The sequence below is a fragment of the Oncorhynchus gorbuscha genome, linkage group LG05 (assembly GCF_021184085.1).
Source record: "Oncorhynchus gorbuscha isolate QuinsamMale2020 ecotype Even-year linkage group LG05, OgorEven_v1.0, whole genome shotgun sequence".
NCBI lineage: Eukaryota > Metazoa > Chordata > Actinopteri > Salmoniformes > Salmonidae > Oncorhynchus > Oncorhynchus gorbuscha.
The window spans coordinates 64017250-64040729 of NC_060177.1; the positions used below are offsets into that span (position 1 = coordinate 64017250).

The following is a 23480-nucleotide window of genomic DNA, read 5'->3' on the forward strand; positions in this document are numbered from 1 at the left end:
AGAGACTGCCAGAGGTCCGGACAACAGGCCCTCTGATTTGACACACTGAACTCTGTCTGAGAAGTTGGTAAACCAGGCGAGGCAGTCATTTGAGAAGCTAAGGCTGTTGAGTCTGCCGATAAGAATACGGTGATTGACAGAGTCGAAAGCCTTGGCCAGGTCGATGAAGACGGCTGCACAGTACTGTCTTTTATCGATGGCGGTTATGATATTGTTTAGTACCTTGAGCGTGGCCGAGGTACACCCATGACGGGCTCGAAAACCGGATTGCACAGCGGAGAAGTTGCAAACCGTAGTCTGGCTTTTTTAAATGGCAGTTTTGGAGCAGTGGCTTCTTCCTGGCTGAGCGACCTTTCAGGTTATGTCGATATAGGACTCATTTTACTGTGGATATATACTTTTTTTGTAATTTATTTTTTTAACGAAAGTACATTCTATTCTAAGAGACAGAACGTGTCATCTTTCAGAGCGTTATGACGGCTGTGTGGTCCCATTGCGTTTATACTTGCGTACTATTGTTGGTACAGATGAACGTGGTACCTTCAGGCATTTGGAAATGGCTCCCAAGGATGAACCAGACTTGTGGAGGTTGACAACGTTTTTTCTAAGGTCTTGGCTGATTTCTTTTGATTTTCCCATGATGTCAAGTAAAGAGGCACTGAGTTTGAAGGTAGGCCTTGAAATACATCCACAGGTACACCTCCAATTGACTCAAATTATGTCAATTTATTCTATCAGAAGCTTCTACAGCCATGACATAATTTTCTAGAATTTTCCAAGCTGTTTAGAAGGCACAGTCAACTTAGTATATGTAAACTTCTGACCCACTGGAATTGTGATACAATGAATTAAAAGTGAAATAATCTGTCTGAAAACAATTGTTGGAAAAATAACTTTTTTCATGCACAAAGTAAATGTCCTAACCGACTTTCCACAAATTTCTTGTTAACAAACTATAGTTTTGGCGTGGTTGAAAAACAAATTTTAGTGACTCCAACCTAAGTGTATGTCAACCTCCGACTTCAACTGTAGCGAAGCATCGGAATAGGTTGGGTGCGCAATTACGCAGGTACTTTCCCGAAACGGACGACACAAACAACTGGATTTGTTATCCTTTTCATGCCCTGCCTCCAGTCCACTTACCGAGATCTGAACAAAAGAGCTTCATCGAAATTGCAACAGTGCTTCTGTGAAAATGTAATTTAATCAGAAGCCACTGTCAGATCTCTGGATTGGGCTGCGCTCAGAGTATCCTGCCTTGGCAACTCGCATTGTTAAGACACTGATGCCCTTTGCAACTACGTGTCTATGTGAGAGTGGATTCTCAGCCCTCACTAGAATGAAAACTAAATACAGGCACAGACTGTGTGGGAAATAATTTAAGACTGAGACTCTCTCCAATACAGCCCAACACTGCAGAGTTATGTGCATCCTTTCAAGCACACCCTTCTCATTAACCTGTGGTGAGTTATTCACACCCTTCTCATTAACCTGTGGTGAGTTATTCACACCCTTCTCATTAACCTGTGGTGAGTTACTCACAATTTTCAGTGAACAAATAAGGTTTTATATGTAAGATGGTTAAATAAAGAGCAAAATTATTGATTATTATTATACAGTGCTTTGCGAAAGTATTCGGCCCCCTTAAACTTTGCGACCTTTTGCCACATTTCAGGCTTCAAACATAAAGATATAAAACTGTATTTTTTTGTGAAGAATCAACAACAAGTGGGACACAATCATGAAGTGGAACGACATTTATTGGATATTTCAAACTTTTTTAACAAATCAAAACCTGAAAAATTGGGCGTGCAAAATTATTCAGCCCCTTTACTTTCAGTGCAGCAAACTCTCTCCAGAAGTTCAGTGAGGATCTCTGAATGATCCAATGTTGACCTAAATGACTAATGATGATAAATACAATCCACCTGTGTTGTTGTTGTTGATTCTTCACAAAAGAATACCGTTTTATATCTTTATGTTTGAAGCCTGAAATGTGGCAAAGGGTCGCAAAGTTCAAGGGGGCCGAATACTTTCGCAAAGGAAATGTATTATTATTTGTGCCCTGGTCCTATAAGAGCTCTTTGTCACTTCACACAAGCCAGGTCGTGACAAAAACTCACACTCTTTCTTATGTTTAACAAATGTATCGTATAATGTGTGTGTGGAAGGCTTACAATGATGGCTAAAAACAACATTTGAGAGCGTGCTGAATGTGGTGCGAGAGGGGGTACGCAGCTGGAGGTTGAATGTTTGAAGGGGTACAGGGACTATAAAATGTTTGTGAAAAACTATCTCTAGGGGAACTGAACAGACCTTGGAAGCTTTCTACTCAACGATCAACAGAGGAGAGGAAAAAGCATGAAAGCATATAAGTACTGTCTCTCTAGGACACAAACCTCAGATATTACTTCCCTGCTCACTTCACCTTCCTCTGCTTCAAATCAAATCACATTTTATTTGTCACATACACATGGTTAGCAGATGTTAATGTAGCGAAAAGCTTGTGCTTCTAGTTCCGACAATGCAGTAGTAACCAACGAGTAATCTAACCTAGATTATTTTTCTTTCAGTGGGAGAAAGAAAAACATCTCCCCCAACAGTTACCGTTCATTGACTCCCTCCAAACCTGTGTGAGCATATAAAGAGGAGGCGAGAGATCTGTCTAATAAAGTATGCTGATACTAAACCATTAACAAGCACACTGGGATATGACAAATGCTCCCAGGAATGCTGTATGAATGAGGATTCACCGCACCAGGAAAACAGACAGACTCCCTTCCTAGCTGCATCCCCTGTGCGCCACATCATCTACTCTCTCCTGTTCCACTGAGACGGAGTTAATCACTGGGAAAGACACATAACACACCCATTCAACCAGCCCCACCCCTCTGAACCATCTATGGTCAAGACGGATGATTGCCCCAAATAAAACCACATTCAGTGGTCCAGTTCTGGTCAGCAGTATGCTGTTTATTCACTGAGCTTTAATGTAGTTCTGACAAACCCCGTTGTCCCTCTCTGAGCCACAATTAACACACTGACATCACCTTTATTTTTTTAATGACTATTTCAAACTTGTGAATCTTTTTGTCCGTTCAGCCTTCAAAAAAGGATTTCTAAAGACCAACGGAACTACTAGTAAAGCGCCAGGAGGGTTTGTTTTAGTGTCCAACACCTACATGTACAGTTGAAGTCGGAAGTTTACATAAACTTAGGTTGGAGTCATTAACACTTGTTTTTCAACCACTCCACACATTTCTTGTTAACAAACTATAGTTTTGGCAAGTCTGTTAAGACATCTACTTTTTGCATGACACAAGTCATTTTTCCAACAATTGTTTACAGACAGATTATTTCACTTATAATTCACTGTATCACAATTCCAGTGGGTCAGAAGATTACATACACTAAGTCGACTGTGCCTTTAAACAGCTTGGAAAATGCCAGAAAATTATGTCATGGCTTTAGAAGCTTCTGATAGGCTAATTGACATAATTTGAGTCAATTGGAGGTGTACCTGTGGATGTATTTCAAGGCCTACTTTCAACTTTCAGTGCCTCTTTGCTTGACATCATGGGAAAATCAAAATAAATCAGCACAAAATGTGTAGACCTCCACAAGTCTGGTTCATCCCTGGGAGCAATTTCCAAATGCCTGAAGGTACCACGTTCATTTGTAAAAACAATAGTATGCAAGTATAAACACCATGGGACCATGCAGCAGTCATACCACTCAGGAAGGAGAGTTGAACGTACTTTGGTGCAAAAAGTGCAAATCAATCCCAGAACAGCAGCAAATGACCTTGTGAAGATGCTGGAGGAAACAGGTGCAAAAGTATCTATATCCACAGTAAAACAAGTCCTATATCGACATAACCTGAAAGGCCGTTCAGCCAGGAAGAAGCCACTGCTCCAAAACCGCCATAAAAAAGCCAGACTACAGTTTGCAACTGCACATGAGGACAAAGATCGTACTTCTTGGAGAAATATCCTCTGGTCTGATGAAACAAAAATAGAACTGTTTGACCATAATGAACATCGTTATGTTTCGAGGAAAAAGGGGGATGCTTGCAAGCCGAAGAACACCATCCCAACTGTGAAGCACGGAGGTGGCAGCATCATGTTGTGGGGATGCTTTGCTGCAGGAGGGACTGGTGCACTTCACAAAATAGATGGCATCATGAGGAGGACAATTATATGGATATATTGAAGCAACATCTCAAGACAGCCAGGAAGTTAAAGCTTGGTCGCAAATGGGTCTTCCAAATAGATAATGACCCCAAGCATACTTCCAAAGTGGTGGCAAAATGGCTTAAGAACAACAAAGTCAAGGTATTGGAGTGGCCATCACAAAGCCCTGACCTCAATCCTATAGAAAAGTTTTGGGCAGAACTGAAAAAGCTTGTGTGAGCAAGTAGGCCTACAAATCCGATTCAGTTACACCAGCTCTGCCAGGAGGAATGGGCTAAAATTCACCCAACTTATTGGGGAAGCTTGTGGAAGGCTACCCAAAACGTTTGACCCAAGTTAAACCATTTAAAGGCAATGCTACCAAATATGAATTGAGTGTATGTAAACTTCTGACCCACTGGCAATGTGATGAAATAAATAAATACAAGTTTAAATAAATCATTCTCCACCATTTCACGTTCTTAAAATAAAACGGTGATCCTAACTGACCTAAGAAAGGGAATTTTTACTACGATTAAATGTCAGGAATTGTGAAAAACAGAGTTTAAATATATTTGGCTAAAGTGTCTATAAACTTCCAACTTAACTGAATACACACAGTTTTACATTGTAAATGTCGTGATCTCTGGATCCTAAGAACAGAGTGTTGATTCCTAGCTATCATTCTAGTCATTGCCCTCTTGAAACCAGCTGTTCTTTTGGGTCTATCTGGGAAAGAGTGATGACAAACTTCCTGTCCCAGGGCACTGTTTACACTCCTTCTCCTGGCCCGGGGAAGTCACAGCAACCATAGCCAGGGAACAGTGGAGGCTGCTGAGGGAAGAATGGCTCATAATAATGGCTGGAATGGAGTATAACGGAATGGTATCAAACCCATGAAAACCATGTTTTCATGCCATTCCATTAACTCCATTCCAGCCATTATTATGAGTCGTCCTCCCCTCAGCATCCTCCACTGCCAGGGAACCACGCCACATCAATGGTAAATGCTCAACTCTTTCCATCCAATGTACAGTAAAAGACCTCAGAAAACAAAGTGTTTTCAGTATTCACTCTGTGATGAGACACGAAAAAAAATACAATCTCACTCCCAGCAGTAAGCTAAAGCAACAGCAAGCACTATATTATATCCATTATGCAATATTATCTCAACTTCATAAGCCTATTGTTTAATATCTACCATATGGTATGTATCAACTCTACACCAACATGTATGTTGAACTCATTCAAAATATTGTTTACAAATATTGTGCTGTTCTTACTGGAACACTTGTAGAGTTTGCGTGCCTGTGTGATATCCCCTTTGCTTAGCCTTGTCCTCTGGCCAATCGGCGGTCTCACTCCATTGACATCATAGCGTGGCAGAATTGTGTCCAAGAAGATTCCTCTGCATTTCAGGAGAAGAGACTGCGGTTAGATCAAAACAACAAAACCAAGAAGGCACTCAAACATACACACTGGCGCGCACACACATTGGTGTAAAGTACTTAAGTAAAAATACTTTGAAGTACTACTTAAGCAGTTTTTGGGGTATCTGTAATTTACTTTTGACAAATTTTACTTCCTACATTCCTAAATAAGAATAATGTACTTTTTACTCCATACATTTTCCGTGACACACAAAAGTACTCGCTATCCTTAAATGAAAAAACAAGAAAATTGTGCTTTCTGGTTTGCTTAATATAAGGAATGTGAAATTATTTATACTTTTACTTTATTTGAGCTTTTTTTATTAGTATTTTTTTGTATTTTCACCCAAATTTTGTGGTATCCAATTGGTAGTTACAGTCTTGTCTCATTGCTGCAAATACCGTACGGACTCGGGAGAGGCGAAGGTCGAGAGCCATGCGTCCTCCGAAACACAACCCAATCAAGCCACACTGCTTCTTGACCCAATGCCCATTTAACCCGGAAGCCAGCCACACCAATGTGTCAGGGGAAACACCATACACCTGGCGACTGTCAGTGTGCACTGCGCCCGGCCCGCCACAAGAGTCTTTAGTGTGCGATGGGACAGGGATATCCCTGCCGGCCAAACCCTTCCACAACCCGGACGACGCTGGGCCAATTGTGCGCCGCCCCATGGGGCTCCCGGTCTCGGCCGGTTGCGACAGAGCCTGGATTCGAACCCAGAATCTCTAGTGGCACAGCTAGCACTGAGATGCAGTGCCTTAGACCACTGCGCCACTCGGGAGGCCCTACTTTTAGACTTTTACTCAAGTAGCATTTTACTGGGTGACTTTCACTTGGCTCATTTTCTATTAAAAAAGGTATCTTTACATTTAGTCAAGAATGACGATTGGGTACTTTTTCCACCACTGCACACACTCAGAAAATATGTTCACTCAGGACTCTGGTGAAGCTTAAAGATCCATCAACCAGCAGCTAAACTGCTGCCATTAACACTGACAGTAGGCATTATTCAGGGATCTACTGAGGACGCTGAAACTTATGGAAGCATCAGGCCACAGCTTTGCCTGTGTGAGTCTGGCGACCTGACAGTAGGGCTAGAGCCAAGGAGTGAGATCTACTGTATGGGGGCAGACAAGGGGCTTAGAGGCCATATAATCCCTGTTTCACTCTTTCTGGATCAGAAAGGGATGCATTTAAAAAAGGTGAAGATGTGGAGATAACTCAAATAATAATAAAGATATGTATAAGCCTTTGAATTCACACATGTACGAACAAACATATGAGAAAATATGTACAAAATTCCCCCCCCCCCCCAATCTTAAACACGGTTATTGTGTTTGGAACATGGTGCCGAGACACCACCAAATACACACTGGAACATTCTACCAGTTGAGAGAGTGGACAGAGTGTGATGCCAAGTCGTGCTGCCCACTGATTGGTTCTCAGTGTCCTCACTATGGTTTGGTTTCTTGGTTCATCGCACTCTAGCGACTCCTTGTGGCTGGCCGGGCGGCTGCAGGCTGACTTCAGTCTTCAGTTGAACATTGTTCCCTCCGACACATTGGTACAGCTGGCTTCTGGGTTAAGCAGCTGGGTGTTAATAAGCATGGTTTGGCGGGTTGTTTCAGAGGGCGCATGACTCGACCTTCACCTCTCCCGAGCCCATTGTGGAGTTGCAGTGATGAGACACGATCATAATTGAAATTGGGAGAAAAAGGGGGTAAAATACAAATAAGCTCAAATAACTAAGTGCTTAACTTCTAATATTATGATATAATAATTAAGTAATGGACTGTTCCTGGTCAGTGGTCCCCTCTAAGGCTGTAGGAATGTAGTTCAGACAGGTCTGAGTGTCAGAACTGAACTCACACTGACCTCATCATGTGTGCTGTACTACTTCCAGCTGTACAGGCTGTAGAGAACAAAAAGTCCAACACTGCAAACAAAAGCCCTCCTCTGACATCTCTATGGGAAAGTACCAAAATGGATTGGTTTGTTGTATGGACAACAACATTTAGCATAAGGATTAAAAGTCAAAAGGAACAAGAACGATTACAAAGAAGTACAAAACTCACACCATGGTGGCTTGCGTTTGCCTTGAAAAGGAACAGTTGATGCCGAAAAAACAGACATTTTCACACCACTTTCTCACTTGACACTTTGCGAGTTTATCATCTCCTTTTCTCTCTCTGCAATGGCGAGCAAAGGCCTTCTCCCTGGCCGTTCCCATGGTGACGTGCCCATCAATGCCAGGCATGTGCAAACAGAACAGCCTGAGCTAACAGTTGAAGCACTGCCTGCCTGTCTGCCTGCCTGCCTGCCGGTGAACAACGCCACTGTAGCCGGTGTCAGAGTAGACAAAGGGCACACTGGAAGGTCTTTATTTGAGTTGGCTCTGCTCCATGCACCAGGCCTTAAAAATGTCCCCAGCGTAGGGGGGCGGATAAAGCCCAGGGTTGGGTAACATGCCCCAGACAAAAAGCATGGGGAGCTGCCTTACTTGTCCCCAGGAGGACACTTCAAAACATGAGGGCTGCCCATGAAATCTTCCCAACAACAATCTCAGCAAAGGCCCTGGTTTCCCACGGTGATTTACAGTAAAAACGCTGTGCAAACACACAGGCTAATAATGGGGAAACAAAGGGAGACATTGGGACAGGTACATCAGCCAATCAGCATGCAGGGGAAGTGTAAACCGGATCACAAACCTCAGTGACTTCAGAAAAGCTAACAGGAGCACCTTGTCCCCTAATAAGGATCTCTGAAAAACACACTGACCACACTCTCGATACAATCCACAATGAAAAAAAATGTATCTCTAAACAGTAAAATAATGGTATACGGCTATATTCAGGGAAAATAGGAATGCTCAGAGTGGTGAAATGACAACAAAGCAGGGAGCATCAACAATCATAAACCTACTTCATTCTGTCTGTACAGTTAGAAAATAAAGAGCCAGACAGCCCATTCTGTGCAGTGGCCTGGCAGTGTTTGTATCCAATCTTAGCCTCCCGGCTTCCCAAAATTTGGTTGCCACGAGCGCATGGCAGTTTATTTGGGACGAGGTCCAGACAGCGAGGCTGCAATAGGAGGCTGCAATAGGAGGCGGATAGGTCCAGGCTCAGTGAAAAAGAGGGCAGAAAAATAAGAACAAAAGGACAGCCAACAGCTGGTTCTCATATCAGAGCGCTGTGTAGTAATGATTACGGTCTGGTCTGGTCTGGCCTCCCTCTCCTCCAGCTTTCACTCGCTTTGCGTGTGCCCAGACTCACGTTACAGTCACATTGGGGAGCTGGGGCCTATCAAATTTCTTCCTGCAATTGGGAAAGGGGCATTAAATTTGAATAACAATCACTGGTACCGCTGTCTGTACCGCTAAACAGTTTCACATATTGTTTGGGAAAATTTGGGTCGAATTGCACAGACAGTACCAAAATTCAAATCACACACACACACACACACACACACACACACACACACACACACACACACACACACACACACACACACACACACACACACACACACACACACACACACACACACACACACACACACACGGCTGTGGGAGGGAACCTCATGTAACTGGTATGTTAAACTCAGTGCCAGGATACTCCCCCATTGTCACGCAATCCCCTATAGACTGCCCACTGCCTGACAAAGATTATATATGAAACCTTTATGCTGGGTTTGTATGCATTATACACTGAACAAAAATATAAAATGCAACAAATTCAAAGATTTTACTGAGTTACAGTTCATACAAGAAAATCAGTCCATTTAAATAAATTCATCAGGCCCTAATCTATGGACTTCACATGACTGGGAATACAGATATGCATCTGTTGGTCACGTACCTTGGAACACAGGAGTGATGGTTGCTTATAATGGGCCTCTGTACAACTATGTAGATATTCCATTTTTTAAATGATGCAGTCTCCAGCTACAATAGTCATGTACAACATCAACAATGTCTACACTGTATTTCTGATAAATTTGATGTTATTTTAAAATTTAAAAAATGTGTTTAATTCAAAAACAAGGACATTTCTAAGTGACCCCAAACTTTTAATAACATACACTCCCATATCCTTTCTATCAATCACTTCTTCATCCATCTCAAACGATAAAAACTACACCTAAAAAAATATAAAAACGCAACAATTTCAAAGATTTGACTGAATTACAGTTCATATAAGAAAATGTGTCAATTGAAAGAAATTCAGTAGGCCCTAATCTATGGATTTCACATGACTGGGAATACAGATATTCATCTGTTGTTCACAGATACCTTAAAAAACAGGTGAGGGCGTGGATCAGAAAACCAGTCAGTGTCTGGTGTGACCACGTGATGCAGTGTGACATCTCCTTTGCATAGAGTTGATCAGGCTGTTGATTGTGGCCTTTGGAATGCTGTTCCACTCTTCAATGGCTGTGTGAAGTTGCTGGATATTGGCTGGAACACGCGCTCGTACACGTCGATCCAGAGCATCCCAAACATGCTCAAATGGGTGACATGTCTGGTGAGTATGGGACATTTTCAGCTTCTAGGAATTGTGTACAGATCCTTGTAACATGGGGCTGTGCATTATCAAGCGGAAACTTGAGCAGATGCAATTGTGTTCGTTGTCCGTAGCTTATGCCTGTCACGACTTCTGCCGAAGTCGGTCCCTCTCCTTGTTTGGGCGGTGTTCGGCGGTCGACGTCACCGACCTTCTAGCCATCACTGATCCATTTTTCATTTTCCATTGGTTTTGTCTGTCTTCCTTCACACCTGGTTCCAATCCCATCAATTACATGTTGTGTATTTAACCCTCTGTTTCCCCTCATGTCCTTGGAGATCGGGTTAAATACAATAAAACACTTATTTTCTGTATATTTTGGTTTTTGGAGTTTTATGAGCACTTATTAAACGACTCCGTTTATACCAAGTTTGTTTTCCTGCGCCTTACTTCCCTGCCACCAACACGCACCTATTACAATGCCTGCTCATACCATAACCTCACCACCTCGGGGCACTCTGTTCACAACATTGGAGTTAGCAAACCGCTCGCCCACACGACGCCGTCATCTGCCTGGTACAATTGAAACCGGGAGTCATCCGTGAAGAGCACACTTCATCGTGCCAGTGGCCATCGAATGTGAGCATTTGCTCACTGAAGTCGGTTACGACGCCAAACTGCAGTCATGTTTAAGTCCCTGGTGAGGACAGCGAGCACATAGATGAGCTTCCCTGAGATGATTTCTGACCGTGTGTGCAGAAATTATTTGGTTTCATCAGCTGTCTGGGTGGCTGCTCTTAGACAATTCCGCAGGTGAAGAAGCCGGATGTGGAGGTCCTGGGCTGGCGTGGTTACATGTGGTCTGCAGTTGTGAGGCCAGTTGGACGTACTTCCATATTCTCTAAAACAATGATGGATGCGCCTTATGGTAAAGAAATAAACATTAAATTCTCTGGCAACAGCTCTGGTGGACATTCCTGCAGTCAACACGCCATTTGCACACTCCCTCAAAACTTGAGACATCTGTGGCATTGTGTTGTGTGACAAAACTGCACATTTTAGAGTGGACTTTTATTGTCCCCAACACAAGGTGCACCTGTGTAGTGATTATGCGGTTTAAACATCTTCATGATATGCCACATGTCAGGTGGAGGGATTATCTTGGCAAAGGAGAAATGCTCACTAACAGGGATGTACAAATGTGTACACAGAATTTGAGAGAAATTATCTTGTGCGTTATATTTTATTTCAGTTCATGAAAACATGGGACCAACACTTTACATGTTGCATTTATATTTATTGTTCAGTATATAATTACAATGACACCTCAATCTCCAACTCAGTCCCAAGTGGACTTGTTTGGCCATGCTTTGATCCAATGGAAACAGTGCTGAACTGCAGCCTAAAAAAAAGAGAATGGGTGGACACAACCCAAATTAGCATGCAGTAGTCAGAGGGTGGGCTGGTCCAAACCTCAAACAGCCACTATAACACCACCGTCTCGTTCTGGGGCTGACAGGACAGCATCTGGAGAGTTCCAGATACGTCAGACAGGGAATCTGGAAGAAAGAGGTCAGCTTGCACCCACGGACAAACTGGCACGGTGGAGTATCATTAAGATTATGACACGTTCACTGCTCTCCTTTTCAAGCCTACTTCAAGGCCAAGAAGACTTTTTTTTGTCAAATGGCAGCAGCATGTACTACAACAGCACTAGGAGAGTTTGGATGGAGTGGACAGCAGTTTTCTTTCTGTATTTTTTCCTTAAATCCTTACATACATTATACAGAAAAAAAATTGTACGAGGAAAAAGTAAGATAATATGAGACAAAATCTATAGCCTGCAGTCAGAACGCAACTGGAAACAGGATCAGTTTGATTCTGTACTCTGAGATTTGGCTTGTCAGGTCAATGTCGGGGAAATTACGGCGCTTATGTCTTCATTTCCCCATACCTAAACATGTTCATCTGATCATTAGTGTTTGACCTAAATCCCACTAACACCTGGGAGCCATGAAGCTAGCCAGCAGACACCTCAGGAATAAAACCCTATAACTGCCTGGTATGTGGGATCATGTTGCTAACGACGATCAAAGCCTCTTCAAAAGCGGCCATATGTGGCATAATGAGGCAGTTCACGCTATGAGAGGAGAGCTTTTACAAGGAACTTCACAGGATGTATGAAAGTGACACGCAGCCTGATGCAGCAGGACCACTGGTGCTAGCTGCTCTACCTAAACCTGAAACTGGGGATGGATGTGGAGGTTTACTGGGCTGCTGCTACACTCCAGCAGCAGGAGCCAACCAGGGGAGGGATAATTGGAACAACCTGTGGCTGTGGGTAAAAGCTAGCTCATCAAAAGGTAGACATAATCAAACCTTATCCATAAATGCCCCCCTCTAATACATAGCTGCCACTAAACAGCATCCTCACTGAGAGACTTAGCTATCTGAAAAGCTACCTGGAAGAAATGAATATGATATATGCTCAACCCCATTATGAAGAACAGATAGGCATTGTATTACATGGGGGTTGGTAGGCAGGCTCTACTCAGAGTACAGAGTGACTGGGTAAGGTGGACATGAGGCTATACAATATCGAAAAGTTGGCACTGTCTAGGAAGACGTAGTAAATCAGAAACAGTACCATGATTGAAATGGAAAGCTCTGTAACTCCGCTCTTTCAACTCTATTGACATGTTACTCCAGATTACACTATTTTATCCTCTGAAATCCCATTACAAGGACCAGCAATAAAATCCTATCTGAATCTCACTGCATGCTAAAATGTAAGCGGTGACCGTTGAGAGTTAAAAGATCCAAGGCAAAATAAACTTGTGGAAGAAAGAGAGAAAGTCAAGACACTCAAGAAGTCATATATTCTGCAGCTGTTCTTCCTTAAAGCCAAGGCACTGACACATTCATGAAGTCCATCAAGTGTTGTTTATTGCCATTTGTCCTGCTTCCCTGTTCTTAAAACTCTTCAGATTCTGCCTCCCAAGCTAAGAATTTCAGCAGATCAATAATTGAATAGTACACTTTATTTAAATGGGTATGGTTAGGGTACAATATTCTTTCTTGGGGTACAGGTAACTATCAAAATAATGGAAACACTTCAGTAATTGAGGGCTACAAAGTATATTGAAAGCAGGTTGTTTCCACACAGGTGTGCTTCCTGAGTTAATTAAGCAAATAACATCACATCATGCTTAGGGTCATGTATAGAAATGCTGGGCAAGCCGTTATTTTGGCCAAATATTTTGTCTACCATGGCTATGCCCGCAAAGGATGACAATACCCCCATCCACAGGGAAGGAGTGGTCACTGAACGGTTTGATGAGTATGGAAACATGTAAACCATACGCCATGGCCGTCTCAGTCACCAGGTTTAACCCAATTGAACACTTACGGGAGATTCTGGAGTGGCACCTGAGACAGCGTTTTCCACCACCATAAACACCAAATTATGGAATTTCTCATGGAAGAATGTTGTCACATCCCTCCAATAAAGTTCCAGAGACTTGTAGAATCTATGACAAGGTGCTGAAGGTCCTGATGTGTTGAAGCTGTTCTGGCTCGTGGTGTCCCAACACCCTATTAAGACACTTTATGTTCGTGTTTCCTTTATTGTGGCAGTTACCTGTACCTTCAGAGGTACACAAATGATCTCACATGGTACTGTTCAATGCCTCAATAAAAACCTCTATTACACATTCCTGCGCCTGTCTCCCGATCCCTTTATACCAATGTGACACAGAAATGGTTTGTCGAGATCCGTATGGAAGAACTTCACTGGTCTGTAGAGCCCTGACCTCAACCCCATCGGACCCCTTTGGGATGAATTGGAACGCCAAGTGTGAGCCGAGCCTTATTGCCCAACTTGTGATGCCACACAGGGCGAGACCCGTAATCATCTGCACAATACAAGTGGCAGGAAAGCCAAAACAACACAGATAGATACTCAGATACTCACATGACCTACGGTCATTGTAACAATAAATCGACAGGACAATGGTGAACAAAGGAACACTTATACAATTACTTATCAATGGGAAAGGGGACCAGGTGTGCTTAACTCTTGAACCTCTGGGGGCAGTATTTCATTTTTGGATGAAAAACGTTCCCGTTTTAAACAAGATATTTTGTCATGAAAAGATGCTCGACTATGCATATAATTGACAGCTTTGGAAAGAAAACACTCTGTCGTTTCCAAAACTGCAAAGATATTATCTGTGAGTGCCACAGAACTGATGCTACAGGCTAAACCAAGATGAAACTTCAAACAGGAAATGTTTTCCATTGTCTCCTTATATGGCTGTGAATGCGCCCTGAACGAGCCTACACGTTCTGCCGTTTCCCCAAGGTGTCTGCAGCATTGTGACGTGTTTGTAGGCATATCATTGGAAGATTGGCCATAAGAGACTACATTTACCAGGTGTCCGCCCGGTGTCCTTTGTTGAAATTGGTGTGTAATCTCCAGCTGCACGCATTCATCCATGTGATTCAGAGGAGAGAGGAGACTTCCACGAACGATATATCATCGAAGAGATATGTGAAAACCACCTTGAGGATTGATTCTAAACAACGTTTACCATGTTTCAGTCGATATTATGGAGTTCATTTGGAAAACAGTTTGGCGTTTTGATGACTGAATTTTCGTTTTGGTAGCCAACGTGACGAACAAAACGGAGCGATTTCTCCTACACAAAGAATCTTTCAGTAAAAACTGAACATTTGCTATCTAACTGAGAGTCTCCTCATTGAAAACATCCGAAGTTCTTCAAAGGTAAATGATTTTATTTGAATGCTTTTCTTGTTTTTGTGAAAATGTTGCCCGTTGAATGCTAACGATAAATGCTACGCTAGCTATCAATACTGTTACACAAATGCTTGTTTTGCTATGGTTGAAAAGCATATTTTGAAAATCTGAGATGAGTGTTGTTAACAAAAGGCTAAGCTTGAGAGCTAATATATTTATTTCATTTCATTTGCGATTTTCATGAATAGTTAACATTGTGTTATGCTAATGAGCTTGCGGGATAATTACACTACTGGATACAGGTTTTTTCGTAGCTAAACGTGATGAACAAAACGGAGCGATTTGTCCTAAACAAATAATATTTTTGGAAAAACGGAACATTTGCTATCTAACTGAGAGTCTCCTCATTGAAAACATCTGAAGTTCTTCAAAGGTAAATTATTTTATTTGAATGCTTTTCTTGCTTTTGTGAAAATGTTGCATGCTGAATGCTACGCTAAATGCTACGCTAGCTATCAATAATCTTACACAAATGCTTGTTTTGCTATGGTTGAAAAGCATATTTTGAAAATCTGAGATGAGTGTTGTTAACAAAAGGCTAAGCTTGAGAGCTAGCATATTTATTTCATTTGATTTGCGATTTTCATGAATAGTTAACGTTGTATTATGATAATAAGCTTGAGGCTTGTATTCACAATCCCGGATCCGGGATGGCTAGAATCAAGAGGTTAATGACAGTTACGGAAGGAACCGTGACATTCTGTATGGACCTCGCTTTGTGCACGGTGGCATTGTCATGCTGAAAGGGCCTTCCCCAAACTGTTGCAACAAAGTTGGAAGCACAGAATCATCTAGAATGTCACTGTATGCTGCAGTGTTAAGATTTCCCTTCAATGGAACTAACAGGCCTAGTCCGAACCACGATAAACAGCCCCAGACCATTATTCCTCCTCCACCAAACTTTACAGTTGGCACTATGCATTTGGACAGGTAGTGTTCTACTGGCACTCGCCAAACCCAGATTCATCCGTTGGACTGCTTGCCATTGCGCATGGTGAACTTAGGTTTGAGTGTGGCTGCTCGGCCATGGAAACGGACAGTTCTTGTGATGTCATTGCTTCCAGAGGCAGATTGGAACTCGGTAGTGAGTGTTCCAACTGAGGGCAGCTACGCGCTTCAGCACTCGGCATTCCCGTTCTGTGATATTGTGTGGCCTACCACTTCGCGGCTGAGCCATTGTTGCTCCTAGACATTTCCACTTCACAATAACAGCACTTATGGTTGACCGGGGCAGCTCTAGCAAGGCAGAACTTTGACGAACTGACTTGTTGGAAAGGTGGCATCCTATGACGGTACCACTTTGAAAGTCACGAAGCTCTTCAGTACAGGCCATTCTACTGCCAATGTTTGTTTACCAAGATTACATGGCTGTGTGCTCGATTTTATACACTTGTCAGCAACGGATGTAATAGCCAAATCCAATAATTGAAGGGGTGTCCACATACTTTTAATGCAACTCTAAATCTAGCGTATAGGACCTATTTCAAATTCTAACTTTTAAGCTCAACATAGCCACTTCATATGCGCACACGCTCCAGAATGGTATAAATATACTTTCTAAAATCGTATAATATCAAATAAAAAAAATGGCACAGGACTTATAAGCATATCTTGTCTGCTAAATGAACAAGCCTACAACATTTGGCATGGAGCATAGCCAGATAACATACAATAGGCAGACTAATATTCAGTTCTTCTGAAATAGTTTCTTTAGACCTGCTTAAAATAAATAATGATGGTGTATAATAAATAGATTTATTTAGACTTTAAAAAATGTGGATGTTCCAAAGGCATGCATTTGCATGACAATAACCAGCTTACAAAATGTCCTGACCGACTCTGCTCCAACTATGAAGAGATCAAACTTCCAGCAGTAACATAGAACAGATATGGAGAGAAACATTAAGTGAGAAAAAGTTACATAGTCTGGGAATCTGCTCTCTGACCTAGATTGCAACTGGTTTCTATGTCTGTTCTGCTGTGTATGAAGTGGAACTTAGCCCAGTTCCTACCTTGAGAATGTATTCCTGGCATAGTGCATGATGCTGTCAAAGTCATATACTTCTCCCATAGAGTCCACCTCCCCTGGCTCCATCTTCAAGAAGTTATACTCCTGTCCTGTGAATAGAAGCAAGAAAACAGAAGCTGAAACCTACCCCTACCTCAAATACTGTACCAGCAAAATGAATGGCAAACGTGAGTGGCTATCACCTAGAAAGGGAAAACTATGTTCATCACAGAATCATGTGATGGTCTCATCATCGAACCATAAAATAAGCTGATCTCATATGACATCTCTCCCTGTTAGATGAGTGGGCTGTTCCATACACAGTTGTCTTACCTGGCTGGATGTTGTCCCTGATGATGCTGACATGTTCGTCTCTGTCGGGCCGGGTGTGCTCGTGCCAGAAACCAATCACATGGCCAAGCTCATGAACCACTATTCCAAACTTGTCACAGTTCTTTCCAATGGAGATGGCCTGTGGACCGCCACCCCTGCGGCCCACATAGGAACAGCACCTGCAGGTTCCAACACACAGAACACAGATCAGGGACAGGTCAACAGGCAGGGTAGCAAGCTAGTGCCCAAGACTGTGGTAACTGGCTACATAAAAGACACAAAGATGATAGTGTTAGCGCAAGAGGGGCCATCTTGCTTACCATGGTACTATCTAAGTGCTACATTTATGTCTACAGATCAATCATGTAACAAGAACTTTGTGAACTTCGTGTTACACCGGATATAGAGCTTTACTTCCACAAACATGCAAGTGTAAATCAGAGGCAGTGAACAAATAACGAATAAGCCAAGGGAAGGAATCCCTGTTTGTAGAGAGACGCAGGGTCTGACGGCAACAGTTTGTGGTTCAACTGGCATCTCATTTTTTGTACTTTTTACCACTTTTTATCCCCAATTTCGTGATATCGAATTGGTAGTTACAGTCTTGTCCCATCAATGCAACTCCCGTGTGGACTCTGGAGAGTAGAAGGTTGAGAGCCATGCATCCTCCGAAACACGACCAAACCAAGCCACACGGCTTCTTGACACACTGCTCGCTTAACACGGAAGCCAGCCACACCAACGTGTCGGAGGAAACACCATTCAGCCGGCAACAGAAGTCAGCGTGCATGCGCCCGGCCGGTCACAAGGAGTCGCTAGAGTGCGATGGGACAAAGACATCCCAGCCGGCCAAACCCTCCTCTACCCGGACGATGCTGGACCAATTGCGCACCGCCTTATGGGTCTCCTGGTAGTGCCCGGGTCGAATACAGTGATGACATTCATTGATGCGTTCTTCACTGTAGATGGAGGGTTACAGTGTGTGACCGTAAAGGCTGGCTGCAGACTGCAGGGCTCTTTCTCTCCCTCCCTGACATGAAAGGCTCAGTGTGGGAGCCCGGTCCATGGGCACACACCGCGCCCCTGTGGGCCAACCAGCCTCTCTCTAATTACTATGAACCCAGCCAGGCTCTCCTGAGATGGGTCTTGAACTTTGCACAGGACAGATGGAGCCTGCTGAATATGCAGCAGGCCAGCCCAGAGCTCAGGCATTCCCACTGCTAACCGCAGCCGCCTGCGTGGATAATGTCATCCCTGTTACCCTGGAGGCCAGTTACCAGGAAAAAATGGCTAACAACAGCTGGGTGGAAAAAGGGCAGTTTATGTTCCATATCCGCACTTTAATATGCTCTTCTTGCTAACTGATGTACTGTGTGTGCACAGAGTCAGAATGTAACCATCAACGCTGCTACAGTTTTTGTGTAAACTCATTTGAACTTAAAAACATGCATAGCTGGGAAAAAGACCAACTATATCACGCAGAATAAAAGCTGGCGTGTTATGATAAAAATGAGGAGGTCTCCCTTGGATGCCATTAAAAAAAAACGTGCTCAGTGAAAGATGAATCAGGACTGAGGCACAGCAAGCATTCCTCGGGCCTGAATGGCCGTCTTTCCCAGTACTTGCAGGGGGCTGCAATTACCACAATTCATGCAGACAGACTGCGGACAGAGGGGATGAGCAAGCACTAAAGGCCGATGGAGGAGAGGTAAGGAAAAGTACTTAAGCGATAAATCATTATGGCTGTGTGGATAAAGGAGTGTCATGTGTGAGCAGGCTGACCAGTTAGACTTCCTTCCTGAGGGATGCGAGCCTAGACCTCCGTGGACTCACCCACATGGCCGGTAGGTGAACACAATGTAGCTCTCCTCTGTTGTCCTCTCCATAAAGGTCACACAGGTGTGCTTCTCCCAGTGACGCATGGCCTGGCGGAATATCGCCCGCTGGCTGCCTGAATGTGAAGGGAAGAAGGGAGATCAGTGAGGCTGACGAACATAAGACGCATGTAAAAAGGAGGATAAAACACTGTACCAATGCTGACAGCTTGCTCGTAGTTCTAGATCCACTGCCAAATTCATCCCAAGTCAAGTTAATAAAATGTTTTATGTAGAATAGCTGCCAAGATATTCATTTTAATGTAGGTACTGTGAATGCAAGTATGCTGAACAGACACCAGCTGCCACCTTTTAGTAGGGAACTATATTATAGGGCTTATATGAGAACCATAGGGCAAGTAAACATCAGTGATGATGTGGGACTTACCACTGAAGTTCCCACTGATGACATAGGGAATGACACCTTCTGGCCACACCCTCTCAGGCCTGGAGGTTGCCGCCCTTTTCCTGCGGTGTGATCCTTGCCGGTTTGGCACCACTATGTTTCGACTGGTCTCATTTGCAGAAGACCCTGTCATTCACAAGAACCCAGCCAAAGATGAAGTTTGTACAATATAATCACATCAAGTTCAACTCCGGTGAGAACATGGTAAAAAAAACAACCACCTTTTTGTGGAATCTAGAATGGGCCGTAACAGATATTATTAAGTCAGAAAGTGACCTGTTATGTAAATTGACAGTTCACAGACCATCAAATACAAACCATGAGAAACTTAAACATTTGAGACTACCACTTTTCAGCTGTTCCTAAATGGTAAAGAGACAACGACAATGAAGCATGCTTTATAACTCCTGTTGAGCATTTTCTATAGCGCCTTCATAAACACTTTGAGAGTGCTGGTGATAAACATGCTGTTAGTTTATAAACAGGTGTCATGGCTAACCAAGTGTTGGAGCCAAGCCATCACGTGGTGCTGAGTGGTTCATGCATAGTACACATCTTCCTGGCAGATGCACTGGGAGAGAGTTGCAAAGCCTCCTTTTATAATTGGCCTTGAGGTGGGAAAATGTGGGAACTATTTCACTGTATTAAAGCTTTTTTCTTGGAATTGTTTGTATTGTGTCATGAAATGAAAATTCTACCCCAAAACTATCATTTGGTATTTGTTTCATTAGTCCATTGTTGATTTTGTACCTAAATGTTTTTCATGTCAGCAATCAAGTTGTCAAAATATGTAACTTTCTAAATACAAAATAATGCAAAACGCAGCATCATGTGATGCAAAATGCATCATACTTTGAAACTATTTTGAAAGTTCTGGTACATATCTTGACAACTTGATTGCTGACAAGCAAAACATTTTGAGACTATATCAACAATGGACTATTGAAACAAATACTGGTGGAGGTTTCCTATGAGACACATTTTAGTCAGCACTATATAATAGCACATGCACAAATGGAGTCAGACTTTTAGAACTGATGGCAGGCACATTTATAAGAAAATGCAAGCTTTAAGCCTATGGCACTAGGCCGAAGTCTATAGTCTCAATGACCATGACTGGGTCAGCCTCACAGCTCTTGCTCACCTGTGGTTGTCTGATTGAAGGTCTGGACGGTCCGCTGGACCATGTTTATAACCCGGTCCACCTTAAACATGCGCATGTCCTCCTCATCCAGAGCAATGTCTCCCCAAAAGGCAGCTGAAACAGACACCGAGAGAGAAAGTATGTCAGACATATTTAAGGTGTTTTCACAATATTGGACATCGTCGTTTTGCACCGTCCATTAGCCTGAAGGTTTTCCTGCTCTGCAGTCAGACAAACCACGTGGATCACATAGACAGCCATTCAAACCAAGGGAGAAAAAGCTAGACATTGATACACATGCGCACAAGCACACACAATCCCTCCCCTTTCTTTAGCCCCCTCTCCCTCGCTCTCAAACAGAACACAGAGTTGTGAAACAGCAGTTATGTGAATGTTTGAATAACAGGAGAAGAGTGTGGTCTGAATCTCAGAGCTCTATAAGCTCCAAGCTAAATAAATCATATTATCAGGGGAGGGAACATATCTGTATGACATTCAAGGACATATGAAATCAATTAATAAGAGCTACATTCAAAAGCTTTTAGAGCAGCATACCCCAGATGTGCTGGGTCAATCCAGTTGCCGCTAAGAGAACTGAGGGAAAATGTCATGTCCTGATATTCTTGTACCGTTAATTAGTCCTCAAGCAGACCTAATATTGCGAGTTGCTGCCTCGATTCGGTATATGGGGCACCTTGAACAAGTAATAGGTTTTTAAATGGAGGCCAAGGAGAAGGACAAATAACCAAAGTCACCCTTTATGAGGAATATGCTTTATGGGATTCCTTTCTAAAATGCCCTATTTCTGTAGCAGTTAGGGTAGGAGTCCTCTCCACAGAGACACGCCACTCTGTTTTACAAGCTTTCAACACCAGCACGTTTGCTGGATTTACAGCCTGTTCTTTGTGAAGGAGTGGATTGAAAGGGGTGGAGGAAGGGAGGGAAGGAAGGCGGAAGAGAGAAGGGGTGGCAGGGTAATCCATGTCTGAACAGGAAGATGAGAGCAGGAGGAAGAGGGGAGGTAGGGGAGGAGGGGGCATAAAGCCTCACTGGCCACCTCATGACCCTGTGGGGAGGAGAATGTGAGGAGGGCATAAAGCCTCACTGCCCACCTCATGACCCTGTGGGGAGGAGAATGTGAGGAGGGCATAAAGCCTCACTGCCCACCTCATAACCCTGTGGGGAGGAGAATGTGAGGAGGGCATAAAGCCTCACTGCCCACCTCATAACCCTGTGGGGGGGAGAATGTGAGGAGGGCACAAAGCCTCACTGCCCACCTCATAACCCTGTGGGGAGGAGAATGTGAGGAGGGCATAAAGCCTCACTGCCCACCTCATAACCCTGTGGGGGGAGAATGTGAGGAGGGCACAAAGCCTCACTGCCCACCTCATAACCCTGTGGGGGGAGAATGTGAGGAGGGCACAAAGCCTCACTGCCCACCTCATAACCCTGTGGGGGGGGGGGAGAATGTGAGGAGGGCACAAAGCCTCACTGCCCACCTCATAACCCTGTGGGGGGGAGAATGTGAGGAGGAGGGAGAAAGATTATCCTTTGCAAACATGTTTTCACTGTGTGTGAGGGTTCTACTCCTTGGGGATAGGAGGCAGAGTAGCAAGAGATAGATCAAGTCAGACCTAATGGAGTTATCTGCTGTGGCTGGAGTGAATATGGTACCGACTACTGTGTGTTCACAATTTGAGCGTGAAAGTAGGTTACCCCAAGAATTACCCAGAGTTGTTGAAAATCAAGTGCAATAGAGAAAGATGGACAACTAGGAACTGACAAACTGTGGTCTAGGAATCAAAGTGAAAGCATATGTTCAGCGCGTATAGTTGTTTTTAGAACACTACAAAAGCATCGAAGACAAAGCTCTTTTATAACTGAGCTATCATTGGCCCGGCCCTTGATAACAGTCAGATAGTGGTGTGTGATTATCTCAAAGAGAAAGGAAGAGAAAGAAAACAATAGAGAAAAAAAGGGTTTTGGCTTGTGTCCCTTATCTACCAGAGGAGAATTATTGAAACAGTATGTAGCTGGCTGAGATGCAGCCAGTCTCCCACAAGCAACAGAGAGGGTCAGAGAGGGCATGTTGTAGAGCGGTGGGGCTAGGCAGGATTACAGGCTAATGACAGCAATAAGAAAATATGTAGATCTCTGCCTGCAAGATAGGGCACGCTCAGAGCTCTGCGGGCAGGTTTGAAATACCAGAAGTCAAAGGGATCCTTGAATTTGCACTCAAAAACGCTAAATTGCTGTGTGTGACCAAAACCCCAAAACACTAAACAGACTATTCCTAATCAGCACTAATACAGAAACTCTGTGCCAAGAGTATATCTGATCATTGCTAGCTACCAGCTGTCCATACAGTATGCAATGGATACAAACTGTCTTACTTCTTACTTTTGATTCCTAAAACTGACTGACAGCATTAAAGGATGAGAGAACAGACAAGCACTTGGATAAAACCAACATACATTTGGGGCTGATGTCACAGAGGACAGTGAGCACTAAGATAGGCATGTCCAAAATCATTTGCAAAGTACTCTTCTCTTTAACACAGTGGAAGATGAAAATGCAGCTCCAATTTGAAGAGTTACCCTGCTTTACCTAATTCTTAATGCTACAGTAATACTGTACTCAGTTAGTTATTAGCAGTTATTTACTGGCCTAATGCTAGAACTAACCACACATCAAGGTGCAGGATTGTCCCCCTACCCCCACCCCACTCACTGCCCTACACAGAGGGCTAATGTATTCTTCATCCATGGTGGACACCCACTCATCCACA

General features: G+C 43.4%; 1 protein-coding gene across 1 annotated transcript in view; it reads right to left on the reverse strand.

Annotated features, from left to right (window-relative positions):
• LOC124036289 (bone morphogenetic protein 1-like) overlaps positions 1-23480 on the reverse strand; it is a 50733-nt gene that overhangs the window by 17276 nt on the left and 9977 nt on the right. Inside the window, exons 2-7 of the mRNA XM_046350656.1 lie at positions 20693-20806; positions 19531-19674; positions 19102-19219; positions 17269-17447; positions 16940-17045; positions 5456-5580 (exon numbers count right to left, since the gene is read on the reverse strand). Coding sequence (XP_046206612.1) covers positions 5456-5580; positions 16940-17045; positions 17269-17447; positions 19102-19219; positions 19531-19674; positions 20693-20806 — 786 coding nt within the window. The remainder of the gene's footprint in view (positions 1-5455; positions 5581-16939; positions 17046-17268; positions 17448-19101; positions 19220-19530; positions 19675-20692; positions 20807-23480) is intronic.